Below are 18,208 nucleotides of genomic sequence, written 5' to 3'. Positions count from 1 at the left end.
GTTGGTAAGAAATTGTATTGCATACTGGGAAACGAGATACAAGAGATAGAAAGCAACAAACTTGATTCTGTACCAACCATCTGTTGTTACCACGTCACCACATACGTTTAGGCCTATAGTTAATTTCAATTTCATTAATATATTTCATAAATATTATTTATTCATTTATATATACAGAATGCATCAATTGTATTGACGGTATAGTTAGGTGATGCGCGGAGCGCGAACAAAGGATCCTCATATCAGTCTTGGTGACCAATTTAAATCTAATTTTACTTTCATTTATCATTGCTGGACGTCATTTGAGTACATTACAAATGTGTCCTATTATAAACATCACCATACATGAAATAATATTAATAACAACTTCTTCATCGGCATCACATATTTTAAAAGTCTAAAGCTCTGTCGACTACTACTTTGACCACAATGTGTGATATGCCCAAATATGGTAGTCATATGACATCATCATGTCCATATATGGGCACATCACACTTTTTTGTCACATAAAGTTTGATAGTGTAGACAGAGCTTAAGTATGCCTATAGAAACGAATAAAAACAATTCATTTTAAAAATGAACAATACACGGTTATTTAAAGATTATTATTATTAAACCATTTTCATTATATGGCCTATTATTTACGACGAAATGAAGTTGACCTCTAAGCCTTAAAAAAAAAATTGATAATAGGCCTAATAAACATATGCCTATATTGTAATTGTCGCCAGTTGTGTTTTTATTTATTATTATTTTTAATTGATTGTTTCGCTGGTAAATGCATGATGTGGAAAGTCAGTATTTGTTTAAATAACAACAGCAGGTGAACTATTTCCAGTGTATCGATTGGATATCTTGCATAAATTCTCGTTTTGCAAAACATGCCAAATATTGAGATTCAAACGAGGGCTGCTCGCGATGTCAAAAGAAATTACCACATCAGTTGTTTTTAAATGTTTAGTTATATTTATTTATTTCTGTTCAATTTATAATGAGGAGTACGTGATGAGATGGATTTATTCCCACTATGCAACAATGTAAGCGCAACGCAAGTAAGTTGACCAATCACAAGCGACAGTGATCGTGATTGGTCAATAGTACTAAAGCTTGGTTCCCACTAGGACGCAACGCAAGCACGTAGACACAACGCAATGACAAGCAACAGTTCGAATAACAGATCCCTTACGTTGCGCTCATGTCCTTGTGTTGCGTCTCTAGTTCTAGTAAGCTTGGTTCCCACTAGCGACGTAACGCAAGGACGTAACGCAACGTAAGTGATTTGACCAATCACGTCACAAGCGATGGATTATTCAAACTGTCACTTGTCATTAGTCAACTAGCTTGCGTTGCGTTTACGTCCTTGTGTTACGTCCTAGTGGAAACCATGCTGGACTTAGGCCTACGTCCTTGCGTAGGCCTACGTTTTTGCAAGTGGAACAAAAAAATGGACAGAAAAGGCGATATTAACTTATTGGTTTTCATCGGCGAATGCTCCCTGTGATTTACTCCGTCCTCCTCTTATTTATGTTTTATATCATTAGGACACTACGGTACAGTCCATTTTGATAGCGCTTCAAAAATATCAAGGCGTCTTGAAGGATAATGGCAGAAAAATATTATCCCCATCATGTGGGTACGTTTCCCCCATAAATCTCCCTGGTTCACTTCTTAATAACTAGGATGTGCGCTTGGTTTAATTCTGAGAGCATTTTAATTTGTGGTTGTCTCTCTATATGAAAACAAGATCCAATACAGTCAAAATTATTGGCTAAAGTTTAAACATATTTCCAAACATATGAACAGGTTAATTAGAGTTAATATGTGTAAAGTAAGAGTGCAATACAATTACCTTTGTGCCTTAAAAATATTTTCACTGTAGCCTATACGCTGTGTTGATCATTAAAGTCTTTATAAAGTTATTAATTAAATGATAATTTCGAATTGCCAACACGAACATTAATTATAACCCGGACCTACCTATTCATAGTGCGCGCGCTCTTCTTGATAGGATATACTTCATAATTTAAGCACAATTTCTATTTTTTATTCTAGTTTATTTTGCTTGTTGTCATACGCGTAGAAATCGATTCTAAAAACATTGGACATAAGCCTAATGGACAAACTTGGGAGTAATGACTTATCTTTGAAATCCCTGGATGTATTGGTTATAACAGTACGTTGTATTATGTTTGGTGTTGCATCATACATACGGGGTGGCACTCCTATTTCAAATATAAACAATAACAATATTATTCATCTAGGCTTACAAATGTATAAAAATGCACAGTAAGCCACAGAAGAACTTAATCCGCAATCTTAGCGCTGGTAATCCTACTGGTAAATCGGAAGAGACGTACCTGGGGATATTTATAAAAAAGTATTTCAAATTGGCCTATGACCAACCCTGTAATTGGGCTTGGCAGAATATGCACCAAAGTGAAGATATAAATATACATGTTATTATTATAGTGTAAATATTTCGCGTGTGATAGCAATGTATTTGTCACACTTAATCATTTTAATAAAGGATCATGCATTTAAACATAGTAGGCCTTGTCCCACTTAATCAATGTTATAAGGATATCATACTATTTATACATAATAAGACGTCATATAGGCGCGCGACTGAATCAGAATGTCCTCCACATGGATAACTTTGATATTCTTGTAATTTCACTCATACCTGGATTTATTCCCATACAATTCATGTTCACACTAAAATGCCATTTGCTAAGCTGTCTACACTATCAAACTTTATGTGAAAACAAATGTGACTTGACCATCCAACCTGAAAGAACTCTGGAAAACCACCACCAGGAGTTTCAGCCGTATGCAAGAGATGTGTAATTGCAGAGGGGCGAATAAGCAATTTGCTTTAACCTCAATTTCAAGCTAAATTTTATATAGACATGATGATGTCATATCACTACCATATTTAGGCACACTTTTTTGTCAAACTAGTTTGATAGTGTAGACGGAACTTTACTGGTAAACTTGTGCAAAAACACGCGTTCAGACGACACATCGATTTGAGTTTAGTACACCTGGTTTTGTCTTTTATCTGGTAGGTTTGTTGTAATATTATAGGTACATGTAGGCCACTAAGGGCCCACCATAATTACTGAATATGAAACTGGTATAAACAAAAATAATGCAAACACAAGATTCAGATTTTGTTGAAGACATTTTTAATCAGCACTTTTACAACATAATCAATACCAGTGAAAAACAATTCTACACTATACAACTATTTTGTAGATACAAATAAATGAAAAGCATGCATGGTTTCTTGAAAAGATTCTTAACAGGCCGGTAACCACAAAGAAAGCATTGTCAGAAAGGAACCTTTAGATAGATTAGTACTTGTCTGGTTCACATTAATTCAGTGCAGTACAGCATCTACTCAATAATAAATGAATATGCTTATACTAATACTTCCCCAGGCCTAGATCACAAAAATAAAATATGATAGGCTCCCAAAAGACTGCTGGTTATGGTGCAAAATTAGCCATGCATTTATTTCTACCCTGCTTGTGAATATCTTCAAACTAAATCAACTTGACTACCCCTTGCAGTGGCAAATCAATAAAGGGGTGAGTTGCTGTTAAAATTAAATTTATATTTTAAAATTAAAAAACGAAATAATGTATAAACATTAAAAGCATTTAACATTCAAAATAATAAAATGTATCGACTTATTATAGTTGATTGAAATGCGATTAGGATAAAAATGATAGGAGTGGTGGAGAGGGGGATTCCCCTAAATCCACCACAACAAATAAACAATCAACGTAATGCTGACAAATTGTTTTAAAATAACCACCCACAAAAATTTAAAAACTCTGCTTTCTTTGACTAGCAGCTTCATTGTTTTTCTAATACTGTAGCATTTTTATTTCAAATACGTACACATTGAATTAATGCATTTCAAATTGATTTTTACTCTTACTCCCATTATATACAAATTGTAAAAACACATGGCTTCTAGACATCGGTCATGATTACAAATTTATTCAAAAAACAAAATGTGGCAGCTATTCAGTTTTAATTCTTAATTTTCTTGTTTTAGAATAAAATTAAGGTGATTTCTTTTTAAATATTACACGGTTAATAGCGCCTAATCATCTTGTTACTAAAAAAGCTATTAACAGGCGTAATAATTGATTATGAAATAAGGTTCACTGGGCGTGCATTGAATTTGAGAAGCACAGCTTGAAAGTATACGGGAAACGGCCATCTGAAGAGAAAAAAAAAAGTTTAAATATTTCTGTTTTCTGTCAGAAAATAAATACAATGTATTTCCAATAACATTTATAATGCATACAATATTCATGTTATAATTCTCAACATACTATAATAGCTGCTTCTTGGTACTGTATCTGTAATTGAATCTGTCACATACACATAACATGTGATGCTGTAAATTAGGTCATATGCCTAACCTTAACATAATACACGTTATAAATGTGACTTTGTATTACAGACAGTTAAAATATCTAAAGCGCTGTCTACACTATCAAACTGGTTTGGCGAAAAAAGTGTGATGGTAATCATCATGTCCATATATGAAGATAGTGTAGTGATAGTGTAGACAGCTTAAAACGAGGGCCATTTCAAAGTAAATTTGATAATGAAAAAAAAAAATTTAACTTAATCTCAGGTAAAAACATTTGTCTACAGTAGTACGCTTACTTGGGTTTTGCATGGGTGTGTGGTTACAGAGAATAAGGGCTTCAATTGCCTTGGCTTTGTCGGGGAACTCAGCTAGGCCTGTACGGCTACGTTCACCTATAAATGAGGAAATCAACATTATATTAATTTAATTACTGTAATTAAATAAATAATTATACTGCAGAAACTATAATTTATTCACTGTATAACCTGTTTATACATTATTTAGCAAGCTTTTACTGTAAATTATTGTTTTAATTTATATTGTTGATGTTCTCTACTGAACCACTTTGAAAAACAATTCCTTAACACTGAAAATGTCATTCAGTATAAAGAATATATTAAATATTATATTCTTAATAATTATAGCAGTGACTGACTCAGTACACTAAACTAAAGTAAATAGTGTAATTTTGACACGACTGCCTGTGTAGACTTTTGGGTTTATAATAAATAGTGTCTAAACTTAAATGCAATTTATCAGCACATTTCTGTACAACCAGATATTGTGGAAAGACATTATACAACTTGTGAGGTCACCTGGTGGCGACAGATGTTTCAAATACATTGTATTACAAATGTCAATTGTAAAGTAAACATTTTTTGTGTAAATAGTCGATCTACGGTACAATTAACCGGAATAAATTACAAATTTCATAAATTTGTAAAAGCTGCTATCATGTTTATGAATAAATTGAAATATATTACTTATTAGCTTTTTTTTCTTCAAATTACGAGGTAAAACTATCTAATTGAATTTATTCAGAAATACATCAACATTTATTATTATTATTACACTTGTAAATAAAAACCATATTAATTATCTTTAACTCTTACTGAGGGCAATCTAAAGCTCAGTCTACATTATCAAACTTTATGTGACAAAAAACGTGATGTGCCCATATATGGACATCATATCACTTCTATATTTGGGCATATCACTACCATATTTGGGGTACATCACACATTTTTGTCAAACTGGCTTGATAGTGTAGACAGAGATTAAGCTTTGAATTGTTTTGTATATTTTTCTGTATTGATTTGATATTTCAACGTATCTCTTCATTTCTGGAGGTTTTTTTAAATAGAATAAATAATAAATTAGTATTATTCAGTATACTAACCTTTCTGATACTCATTGCTTTTTCCTTCAAACATTTTAATGTTTAACGGCTCTACAGCACCACATGTCACAAATACCTAAAAATGATTGAAATAAAAACGATTAAATTAGAGAAATCTAATTCAATTGGATGGTTGATGATTAGATTAGGATCTGAGTTAGAAACGCCCAATACTAATAGCCATGACTGAACTACAAGTATTATCAAGGTTGTTTACTAGGTTTTCGAGAAAAAAAAACCCCAAAAAAATTCTTAACAGCAATACAAAGTTGACATGTGAAGACTAGGTCTTACAGGTTAATTATTTAGGTACCTTTATTTTTTAAACATTTTGATCTTTATTATGTAATTGAAAAACTAAATTATCACTCTATGTGTAGATAGAGGTGGAGGAAAGGAGGAGGGGGGAGAGGGGGGGTTAGCGAGTCAAATTTAGAGATCAGCTTAGTGGTGTTTTATTAATAATGGTGTGGAGTATGGAATGGTATTCCAGTCTTTCACTGTACTGTATTAGGAAAAAAAGAGCTCTAGAAATGGTTGGTCTTAGCCACTGGAACTTTAATTGTAAGCAGATTTTGGTTCCTTGTACATCTTACGTTTATACTTTTATTATGAACAGAACAGTTTTATTCAATCAACTATACTGTGAAGCTTAAGTCTTGTGGCCTTAGAGGTAAAACTTGTGAAGCTGAATGGACTAGAAAGAGAGATCAATGTGGTTTAATTTGTGTTTTAATATTTGATGGCTTCTTCTATATTTACCTGTCTTATCCTTTCAATATCACTTTCTGGGTGGGAGTTGAAGAAGTGAAGCACCTTGGACGGTTGCTGAATACGTGAACATATAATTAAGGTACAACAATATAATGAAATCATCAAATGAAAATAAATACATATAACAAAATACACCATCAAATCTAAAAAAATACAAATTTAAACAGGTTTTGACTACATGGGATTTACACCTACTTAGTACCGTATCTAGAACATATGGCTCTTGTCAAACTGAAGTTTTATTTTAACCAAAACATTTTATAAATTCAATTTCCTATGCGAACATTAAACAATTTTTCCCTATTAAATGTAATGCCAGCTCAGCTGTAATACATTTAAATGTTTTTAAGATAATAACAAAATTATCTTTTTGTTTAAAACGATAAGTGCTCATCCATAAGTCAAACTGATAAAATATCTATATCATATTGTAACAAACTTAAAAAACAATCATTTTTTCAACGTTTTTAAAGGCCTTTTCATATATGCAAATTTTAAGTCTTATTCATGAATAGAAATTTCAGGAATGTTAGATTTCCAATAATGATAAAAAGGATATGGTTCTTGGCAGCAGACTCTACAGTTGAGAAGCGATTGTTACGGCTACTTGAGAAATCTTTAAACGCAGGTGTACCATCAGATAAGTCTCCAACTACTGGTGGTGGAGCAATGTACATTTGTTTGGAGAAGCTATAGTAAGATAAGATAACCATAAAGATGAGTTACTTTTGTAATATTGCAATGCAGAAAAGGTACCATGCCAAATTATACTACTTAAGCTAATGCTGTAACTACATTTTGTTTGCTCTTTAAGCTGTTAATGCAATTTTGTAGGCAAGCTTTTTTTTTGGTAATCATACACATTGCTTTATGTAGGGACTGCCTCATAAACTTCTACTTAATTGAAACAAACAAATTGAAATCATAGGTTATTAAAGTAAAAATGTATTCGATGATGAAAATAATTTGAAATGATCTCTTATGAAACCTCAACATCTCATGAAATCAAGATTTGTTTAAAGTTTAGTGTGTGAAGGGATTGTCAGCCCTATTTTATGCTGGTGAATATATGCTATTTGACATTCTACATAAGATTCTTACCCAAGCTGGATAGTCTTTCCAAAGAATTCAATGTTGCTCAGGTTAGTAATGGCCCTTTCAACTGCTAGGGCATCAGCCATCTCGGCCATAGCACACCCTGGCTTTGTCTTCATAAACTTGACCTGGAAACACAAATGAAATTGTAATATAACAACACACTAAAAAGTTAGTATGGTTGTTTGAACCTACAGCTTTAGATACAATCCAAAGGATGAGGGAATGAGAGTAAATACATATTTTTATTGTAGGGGCCTTCATGAGACAAGCTTTTTTTTCTAGTGTGGCCCCCAGTTATTATTGTTATAACTGAATAAATGCATTTGAATGAATGAATTACCTTAATGTTTCCATACAGACAGAGGAAGTTGAAAAGAGAATGAGAGTAAATACATATTTGTATTGTAGGGGCCTTCATGAGACAAGCTTTTGCTTCTAGTGTTTTCCCCAGTTAAATAACTGAATAAATGTGTATGAATGAGTTACCTTAACAACGTTTCCATACAGACAGAGGAGGTTGAAAAGCCTCTCGCAGTTCATCTTCTCTGGGTCCATGTTGTAAACCATCACCACGGGGCCACCAGTCATGGCCGACGATAATGCAGAGGGAGACTGCATACCGTATGGATCCTGGTAAGACTGGCCATAGTCACCTCGTTCGACAGGATATCCACCACCGCCGCGACCTTGAAAGCCACGCTCTTGGTAACCGGCACGAGAACCATTACCATATGAAGGCATAGGTGGCTCCATACCTAAATAGATAATGGAAATAAAGTTAGATATAAATCAGTACGTTGGCACTAACCAAAGCGGCTGTGATTTCTAACAAATTCCACATTTTGGAGTTCACAAATAATGGACATTACCATAACGTCCACCACCTCCTGGGCCCATGCCGTCATTACGGACTCCACCTCTGCTTCGGACACTTGGTCCATTGTAAGCTGGCTCTGGTGGGTCATCTAGAAGCGCTGAACCACGACCTATTAAGCAAAATTAAACACGTTAGCTGTATGCAAAATAGCTTTTTAACATTTATAAAACATAATAATAAGTAGGCAATGCCGACTGAATGACGTGGAAAGAAAAATAAATTATGAAAAGACAACCAATTTTAACTTTTTAAAACATAATTAACCTGTATGGATAAAAACCTGTACTTAAAAAAGAAACCAAAGATTATGACAAACATTTTCTTTTTCAACAGAACATAGTTAAATATTAAAACACCAACATGTTAACATTGGATTTATTGCACAGTATATTAATTATTATATTTATTTAAATACACTTATATAAATTACAACTACCTAAGTAAAAAATAACATTCACTATGACTTACACACAAGTGTGCTCAGGTTGACGATGTCAACACGTCAGGCTTGTCAACGCACAGCCAGAGAGCAACTTCGGCAACAATCTCTCAAATACCACCATGACGGCAACCTCTGCCGGGTATCAGTAAGGGGGTAAAGGAGGAAACCAGGAAAAGATTCCAAATATATTGGGAAGATGAAGAAGAAAGTATGGTCATAACCAGCAAATAAAAGGTATTTAAAAATAAAAGAGATTGAATTTTCAATGAATTTTGTAGATATTTTGACCAGAATGGTAATTTCTTTTTGTAATGTTGCAAATTGGGTGAGCTATATATTTGTACAAATTTCATATATAAAATGGCAAGTTATTTCAGTTAAATGCAGGATAATATAATGTACATTTATTGTACGGTATATTGTTTTTGTTCAAATGCTGGTTTGTATATTAAGAATCTTCCATGTACATTTCTTCATCATTGTAAATATACATTATTCAATTATTTCATTTGTTGGAATATTGCATTGTGGGTGGGAATATTCCATTGTTGGTTGGAATATTGCATTGTGGGTTGGAATATTGCATTGTTAGTTGGAATATTCCATTGTTTTGAGGTTGGTGAGAGTCATATTGCTGTAAGTTGCCTTTTCTCGATGATGTAATAAAAACTAACACTCAGGTTTTTGTATTTTTATTAATGATACAATGTTTGTGTTATATGCTCCACAATGATAATAGAACATAATGAAACATCATATAACATGTCTAGTATAAAAATATGTAACAACTTAAGAATGGTAACGTATGTTAGTATGAGAAAATTAACTACTGTTCTGTGTGAAAAATATGTACATGAAATCATTTTAAGAAACACCACAAAGGAAGGGTAGACAGGCTTGATGCGTAAAGAAAACCAATTGAAAGACAGGAATGCCCTTTTGTGTAAAGGTTAAAGTTCGAAGAACCATATCCACACAATGTAAGGTGTTGTTAACTCTTCAAATGAACTGATGTGTATAATCATGATTTCATGTTTCCTGCGGTCACCATGTTGTGTCACCTTGTCATGTTCATTGTCACCTTGTCATGTTCATTGTCACCTTATTGTGTTCATTGTCACCTTGCCATGTTCATTGTCACCTTGTTGTGTTCATTCATGTCATTTTCTGTAGGCACTGTATGAAGTGGCTGTATGAAAGATATGTGGTGACAAATAGACGTTGGTTGTCACATGACTGTTGTCACATGACTGTTGTCAGCATCTCTTGACTGGTTATGATAACAGTGAGGCCTTCATGTCTTATGCAGATCATGGTCTTGTAATATACATTATGGTGATATCACATGGCATCTTTCAACCATATATCTGGTGTACTATTTCAATGCTTATTATGTTGATTCAACTTCTGATATTATTACGTTGAATGCTAGTGAGAGGTAACGAATGTCATGAATATTGTTGTGCTTTGAACGTCATTTGTATTCCGTGTTAGCTTGCGTTCTACCTGATCTTGTTCTGAGAGTCGATTATGTAACTTGCTGAAATGTGTTGTCACTCTGAAAATGGTCTTATCGTGATATGATAAGACTGGTTGCAATGTTACAATTGAAAGATAAAACATTGTATGCTTATTGAGGAAGTAAATGCATGATAATATATTACTGTTAAATATAAAGGAATGTTGGTTATCTCTAGGAGATTGAGAAAAAATGTGCTGAAATTGAAAAGAAATGTGGTTAATGTTAAACACAGCCATATAATGTAACCATGTAATTTACAGTACATTATGAAATACAGGGTGCTTGCCAGCATGTATCAGGCCTTTTCTTTTGAGGTGAGCGTGTGCGATCACTCACCCAACATACACTTAAACTGCCGAGGAGTGGGATTTACAACAAACTTAAATTTGGTAAACTTCTACACACCAAAATACAAACGGCACACCTACAGCACCCCTGAATGTATTGAGGAGTGGAATTTGTAGCACACCTACAATTTTAAAAAGACAAGGCCTGATGTACTGTAGAGAGTGGTGACCACACCCTCTACCACTGGTAACCGTCGTGGCAAGAACCCTGGAAATATGTGATGGAAAACAACAACAAAGTTTTTGATATGCTACCATTGACCAACCCCATGAATTTAAAAAACAAATTTTGAAACAATCCCTTTTTTTTTAAATTGTTGTTCCCTCTAAAAACCTTTCGTCATTTATTTATTTTTATTAACAGGAAAAACACATTATGTACATTTTAAATAGAATGTTATTATTTAAAAGAGACTTACTCGGGTTGTTTGGAGTGGCTCCGAGGGTAGGGTTGGTGTAATCAAAAGTTTCAGAGTCATTTTTGTGTACAGTTAGTGTCTTGGGCTGCAAGAATAGTAGAAAGAGTAACATTGAATAATTGAGCACAATACAATCATTTCCTCAAGGACTATAAGGGGTAACTAACAAAGTAACCAACTGGTTCTACAGTTTGAGATCTTTGGAAGCAACATGCTATGGCTTTCCTCAAGCAGTGGACTGGCTAATTATACCTTTAAATGACCATATGGCTAGAAACTAAGTGCTTAGTACATAGTTTCAATAGAATCACTCTGCAATGTACATACCCTAGCATAGTCAATACGAAGAGAACAACAACCAGAGTACACATCACAGCCGTTTAAGTTCTGAAGTGCTGATGTTGAGCTAGTAATTGAGTCAAACTTAAACAAAGTGTTAAGGAAAATAACTCGAATACAATGATATACTTGGGATTTAACAATGGCATAGTGCAACAGTTGCATTTTTACACCTTTTATCTCACAATGCAAGGCGGATACAGGATTATTTAATGGCGGAGTGCTAACATTAACAAATAATATTATTAGTGTTGTCAGAAATAGATATCAGTATTTCATATTAGCAGTTAATTTGTGCCCATACCACAATCTCCTGTAATATTTTTGCATTTAAATAAAAAAAATTGTCTTACACCTCTATTACTAGGCAATATTTGGCAATAAAAAGCTTATATTGTTTGAAGGTTTGCATGGCGAAATCAATATGGTGATATACAGTTTGCTGGAAAACCAGAAACATCGAGAAAATCAACAGTTCTTTTCTAAACTGTATATACATGGTGAACCGCAAACTGCATATAACATATAAAAAGCTTTCATTAACTCAGCACACATTATATGGATTAAAATGATTTGAGGAAATGATTTATATTATATACTGTAGATATTAAAATATCATATAAAGGATATTCAACCATAGCCTGTACTCCATTTTTCTTGAAAACCACAATACGAAGAACTTCACCATATCCCTTGCAGATGGAATGAAGAACGTCCTGAAAATAAACACATCAATTAATAATTAGAAAGTGAGCCATGTCTCAGAGAGTTTGGTCCATATTGAAGATAACTCTAGATTTTAATAATAAATTATTTATGTATTTAAGAGGGGGGGGGAGGGGTTAATTTCAAATGATGTTTAATTTCTTGTACTTACTGTGGTAATAGGATAGCGAGGGTTCAAAATGGTAAAAAGTAGTACATTATTGGCACCACTCTCATCAAGACCATCACTAAAAAAAAAAAAAACAGGCTTTGAATATTAATGGTAGGACATTGCTGTTCTATATCACTCCTTACTTCATCTAGCTGTGATTTCACCAAAGATTCTTCCAGTAAAGCTCTGTCTACACTATCAAAGTTTATGTTACAAACAAATGTGATGTGCCCATATGGACATGATGTCATATCACTACCATATTTGGGCATACTGTGTCACTACCATAATTGGGCACATCGCACTTTTTTGTCAAACTGGTTTGATAGTGTAGAGAGAGCTTAGGTCTCTAGTTATTTTAAATCCTATGTATATTTTGCATAGCACATACTGTGACACACCTTCCTAATACTGTCAACTACTACTACCATCCTGCAAGTACTTTCATCCTAACATTTTGCAAAATGGCCAATTATTACAATATTGTCTAATCCCCTTATCCAAAAAACAGTATAAATATGCCTAATACTGTAAACTACTACGTAACTTCATTCCTAACATTTTGCCAAATGGCCTACTATAATATTGTCTAATCCCCATTATCCAAAAAACAGTATAAATATGCCTAATACTGTAAACTACTAAGTAACTTCATTCCTAACATTTTGCCAAATGGCCTACTATAATATTGTCTAATCCCCTTATCCAAACACAGGATTAAGATGTGCTACATTAAAATAAAAGTAACAGTATTAGTAAGTTGCAATACTTAACTATCGTAGGCATCAGACATATTTGTAAAGCACAACGTAGCAAGCTCTAACTGAAGAATGCAAGTACTGTATGAGCAGCAGCAACATATGTGTAGTTAATCATTAATCAACCATTTAATTAAGTCTCATCAGTGATATAATAGGGGGGCTTTTCTTGAAATTCATACCAGGCATTTTATGAATAATAATCATGATACAAAATTTATCAAGTTCATTCAACTTTGATTAATTATTACTACTAATAATTAATCAGTTCTACAAGTTTATTAATGTCAGTAAACCACTGACAGATCTAAAATATAGCTAAATTTTTTACTTAAAATACACGTTACTAAAATTGTTTCTGTGTTAAACGACCCTAATTGGAACAATTAGAATTTAAAATCAAATTCTTTATTAGCTCAAGAATTTTGCATTTCTTTTGTATATCATTATCAGACTGTAAACAAACTTCCAAGTACAAAAGTAATATTCTTTATTTAAAAAACAAAAAACAAAATGAAGAATCTTGAAGATGTAGTGAATCTTACCCTGGCCTTTTGATCTTTGAGCTGGTTGAGTAGTTAAAGAATGCAGGGGTACCTGCAACATTTACCACATTTTCTGGATGTTCCTGTAAATAACAAAAATTATTACTTATGTATACCCTTTATTGTCATTAGGGCATCTTCAAGTCAGCTGTACTGCTGTAGTACAGCGGTTAGAGCTACCCTTGTAAAAAAAAGTTAATTAAACAAATAAAGATCTTTTAACATAAATTTAATAATAATATTTTACGTAGCGCTTATTGCTCAAAGTGATTCAAATTATCAATCAAATACTTACATTCACAAAATCTACACATGCCTTTGCACCAGAAAACTCTTCAAATTCTACCAAAGCTTGTCCTCGTCTTGGCATCATGTAAACATAACTGATGAGAAAATGGCAAAATGATTTACAATTATCAATTATTTGAGATATATTAAGCTCTGCCTACACTATCAAACTAATTTCACATAAAAAGTCTGATGTGTCCAAATATGGTAGTGATATACCCAAATTCGGTAGTGATATGACATCATGTCCATGTATGTGGGCACATCACATTTTTTTGTCACATAAAGTTTGATAGTGTAAACAGAGCTTTAGGTTTGTTATCAAAAATGAAGAAAGCGATAATGGAAATGTAAGGGCTACTTTTCTTTTGTTTAATAGAATGGGAGTTACTTGTAATTGATTAAGTACTGCTGTATATTTATCTTAAATTACCTGATTTGTCCAAAATGTTGAAGGGCTTCCACAAGATCACCTTTTGTTACATTGTCAGCAAGTCCACGGACATGAATGACTTTAGACGGTCCTGGCTTGCCATGTGACTCTTCAAATGGATCCTACAAATGAATAAACAATACATTGTGTCATTAATGCCTGGGTAGATTTAAAATATTGAAAATTAGAGAAAAGTGTGATATAAAGTGATATAGTGTATTTTAACTTATTTTTTTGGTTTTAGACAGTCGTCCTATAATTAGTACAACAATAATAATATTTCAATGTGCCTATATTAATTATTATGTATCTTTTTGTCTTTTTTTAGGATACGAGCAGTCAGCCTGATTCAACTTACAAACAAAAGATATAAACTAAACGCAATTTTTTTGTTTGAAAACAACGACACAAAAAAGAAAAAAAAAAATTCAGTATAATAATTGTAATAATATGCACATGTAGGATTATTATTATTATTAGGCTAATTAAATATTACGAAATATACAAAACAAACACGTCATATTTGCAATTATTTTTAATACAAAATTAGATGTGTTTTTTAGTTATGCTTAGCTTAAAATAAATTATTATTTTAAAGACCCCTTCCCTGCAATTTTGGACGTTTTTTGGAAAATAATACATATATATCACTTTAAAAACATTAAACCATGTCATTCCTTGTCTTAAATGTACGTTTTATGGTAAATTATGATAAAAAGTGAGAAACAATGCACTACCTAAGTAGCTCGCGGCGATCGACCTCTCGTGGACGGTCTTAGGCCTAGCCTAGCTAGGCTTAGTTTTGTAGGCCTAGCTGGTAAACATCGGTAACGTACGAACATCATACGCTAGCTATATACCTAGCCTGACGTTGTATAGTTGCTGCATTAATTGTCTTTCTATTTTTGCCAGACTCCGTTGATACAAATTGGGGAAAACCCGGTATTTTCGCTGAAAAGTTAGGAGTCTTCCATTTGTTTTGGCCTCACGATCGATCGAAAAGTGGGCGAATTACCGGTGAAAAACAAAAATATCAATCAATCAATTTTGGGATTTATAGTAGGGATAACGATGTAAAATTAAAAGTTAATATTTTGCAAACAAATTATACATTGCCTGTTAGTATTTTGTATCAATATTATAATAAAGAAAGAATTATGAAAATATGACTTGTAGTTTTCGAAATATAGGGTTTAAAACATCGCCGAAAATTATCGTTTTTAGCCACGAACGATGTAAACAAATTGCGCCCCCAGTCGACAATTGTATGAACTAGTCATTTTTCGTCAAAATAATTATATAAAATCACGGTTTTAAGTAATATATTTTGTATATCAACATTGTAAAATTCAATCAAATATGATAGTACTTATTTATTATATAAAAAAGAGTGTTTATTTAACCTCATTCGAAGAATTTCAATGCATTATTTTCCCGTGTAATTGGACAGGCCTGACACCATGTGACTTCACGGCACTTGCGAGAAAATTATTCCGCTGTGTGTTGATTCGCGTCAACCAATCAAAGGGCGAGAATCCAAAATCGGTCAACCGTGAGACATGCGGAGCGGTCGAATGCGAAGGTTTGATTGGCTTGCGATGACATCATACCATAAAATGGCGTTTTTGTAGTTGAGCCTCTCGGAATTTTAAAGAAATTATTTTTAAAATGGACAAAACAGCTATTTTTCATGGTATATGGGCTGTTACTACGAAATATTCGAATTATATAGACCTCATATCGGGATAAAACTGTTTTTTTAGCACTTAAAATTAATATTTTTCTTAGTAACAAGCACATGGTATGTGGAACTATATTATCTTGGTGTAGGAATAAAATACATTTTGAGGTCATAAGAGGCTCAACTACAAAAATAAGGTTGAAAATGGTAGGTCATTGAGCCGTCCGAGGGTTTCGTAGTAAACAAAAGCTATACGCGCTAGGCGATAACGATCTTTTAACCACTATATTAACATTTTTGGTTGAATGAAATGGAAATAAAAAATACTTGATCTTATAGAATAATAGGTAAATGAATATTTACTCAAAAGGATATTTTCATAATTAATTTATTTTCAGAATAATTACCTAATAAAAAGTGTTTACCAAAGTAAAAAAATACCGCGTCAATGACATTGCGCGCATAGTAACGTGCGCGCTGTTTAATCGTGGTAATGAAAATGGAGTCAGCTCTCGGTATCCCTATTTATAGCGGGCCGCTATAATTATTAGAATCGACTTATTTTTCACATTTTTAACCGTTTAAAGACGAAAAAAGTTATCGCAATAGGACCATATAGTATTATTTTTACATTAAATATAGTTTGTGATCTTAAATTAGATCTAAAAAACGTAGGGAAGGGGGCTTTAATATCAAACGCCTCAATCGCTTCGACGCGCTCCACAAAACATCACTCACTTATCAGAGAAGAGAGGGCGGTCTTCAGTTCTGGAATAAACCAATTTTGACAGTTTTTTTACATTAAAAATATATAAATAAAACGTACAATTAAATATCACAATAACACTCAATATAATGTTAACATGTACTTGTATAAAATGCACTACATTTTAAATCATAAAACCCTACCGGGCGATACCGGGTGTAGATTCAGAACGACTCACCGGGATTTCACTAACGCACATTTACATTTACAACCATTCATCACCATGATACCTTTTCGACAAAAAAGCAAGCCTGGCTGGCTGGCCTAATATAAGATTGCCCTTAAATTGCATAGTATACTTACACCAGACTGCACTCCTCGACCTCCTGTATCAGTCCTCTGTCGTTTAGCAGCATGTCCATCATAACCTGACATCATCTTGACGGAAATATTTAGGTTAAAAACTGAGAGAGATAGGCCTAGGCTAGAGAGAAGTTGTTGAAAAAAGCTGTAGTTGATCAAGATGGCGTCGCTTCTCTTTTTCCCTTCCCAAAGTAATTGTAATAAAGAGGGCGACATTCCTGAATGAAAGATAAACCGAGAGGGATCGAAGAAGAGTACCGTTTCACTCTTTCCCGATCCCGTGTTTTAATTTATCGTAATAATACAGTATGGATAAAAATAGGCCCATTTAAACAAACATTTATTATTGTGTAAATACAATTATGGTCAACTTAAAAAGCTCAACCCATACAGTAAAACGTGGGAAGGAATATCTAGAGAGGGAGGGGAATATAAATAAGCATTTCTTTGCCCAACAACGTTTCTTTTTTGTAATACTACATAGGCCTATAGGGAAAAAATGTTAATATACCATTTTAATGTTACATAATAGTTATTCACTTTGACAATTGGATCGCCAACAAAATTATATAATTTAAAGGCTTTGGCTAATAACCGTTTATTTGGTCCTTTTATAAGTGAAATCATTATTTTTGTTCGTTTTTTTCCTATTGAAGCGAATAACTTCATTAAAACTCAGTGCAAATTGGCATATTAAAAATCTGATTTTATAAATCTTTATTTTTCATGATTTTGGGGCACAATACATCTTTAAAGTAAGGGTGATATCAGAGAGGCTTACTGTAAAAAATGCAAAACAAACGAAAGATAAAGTGTTGGTGACATAAAAATTGCAAAATTTTCCATGCAAAAAAGAAAGACTAGAAAATCAATTTTTAACTGTATAAGATTATCGGTTAATAGTAGGCCTACGATCCTTTGTATCAGCAAAAACATTAATCCGG

General features: G+C 33.1%; 1 protein-coding gene across 1 annotated transcript; it reads right to left on the bottom strand.

Annotated features, from left to right (window-relative positions):
* Positions 1-3,165: 3,165 nt before the first annotated feature.
* On the bottom strand, positions 3,166-17,439 carry LOC140059891 (heterogeneous nuclear ribonucleoprotein L-like). Its single transcript, XM_072105867.1, has 16 exons — positions 17,265-17,439; positions 14,515-14,636; positions 14,089-14,176; positions 13,794-13,876; positions 12,491-12,566; positions 12,245-12,329; positions 11,602-11,699; positions 11,275-11,359; positions 8,537-8,653; positions 8,154-8,422; positions 7,671-7,792; positions 7,130-7,259; positions 6,558-6,632; positions 5,796-5,871; positions 4,693-4,788; positions 3,166-4,237 (listed from the first exon to the last, which is right to left on the bottom strand). The coding sequence occupies exons 1-16, from the start codon at positions 17,337-17,339 to the stop codon at positions 4,179-4,181; spliced, it is 1,656 nt and encodes a 551-aa protein (XP_071961968.1). The 5' UTR covers positions 17,340-17,439; the 3' UTR covers positions 3,166-4,178.
* Between the last annotated feature and the right edge of the window lie 769 nt (positions 17,440-18,208).

Source organism: Antedon mediterranea, chromosome 10 (genome assembly GCF_964355755.1).
Source record: "Antedon mediterranea chromosome 10, ecAntMedi1.1, whole genome shotgun sequence".
Classification (NCBI taxonomy): Eukaryota; Metazoa; Echinodermata; class Crinoidea; order Comatulida; family Antedonidae; genus Antedon; species Antedon mediterranea.
The sequence above is the reverse complement of the archived record's forward strand: the minus strand, read 5'-3'. Positions and strand labels throughout refer to the sequence as shown.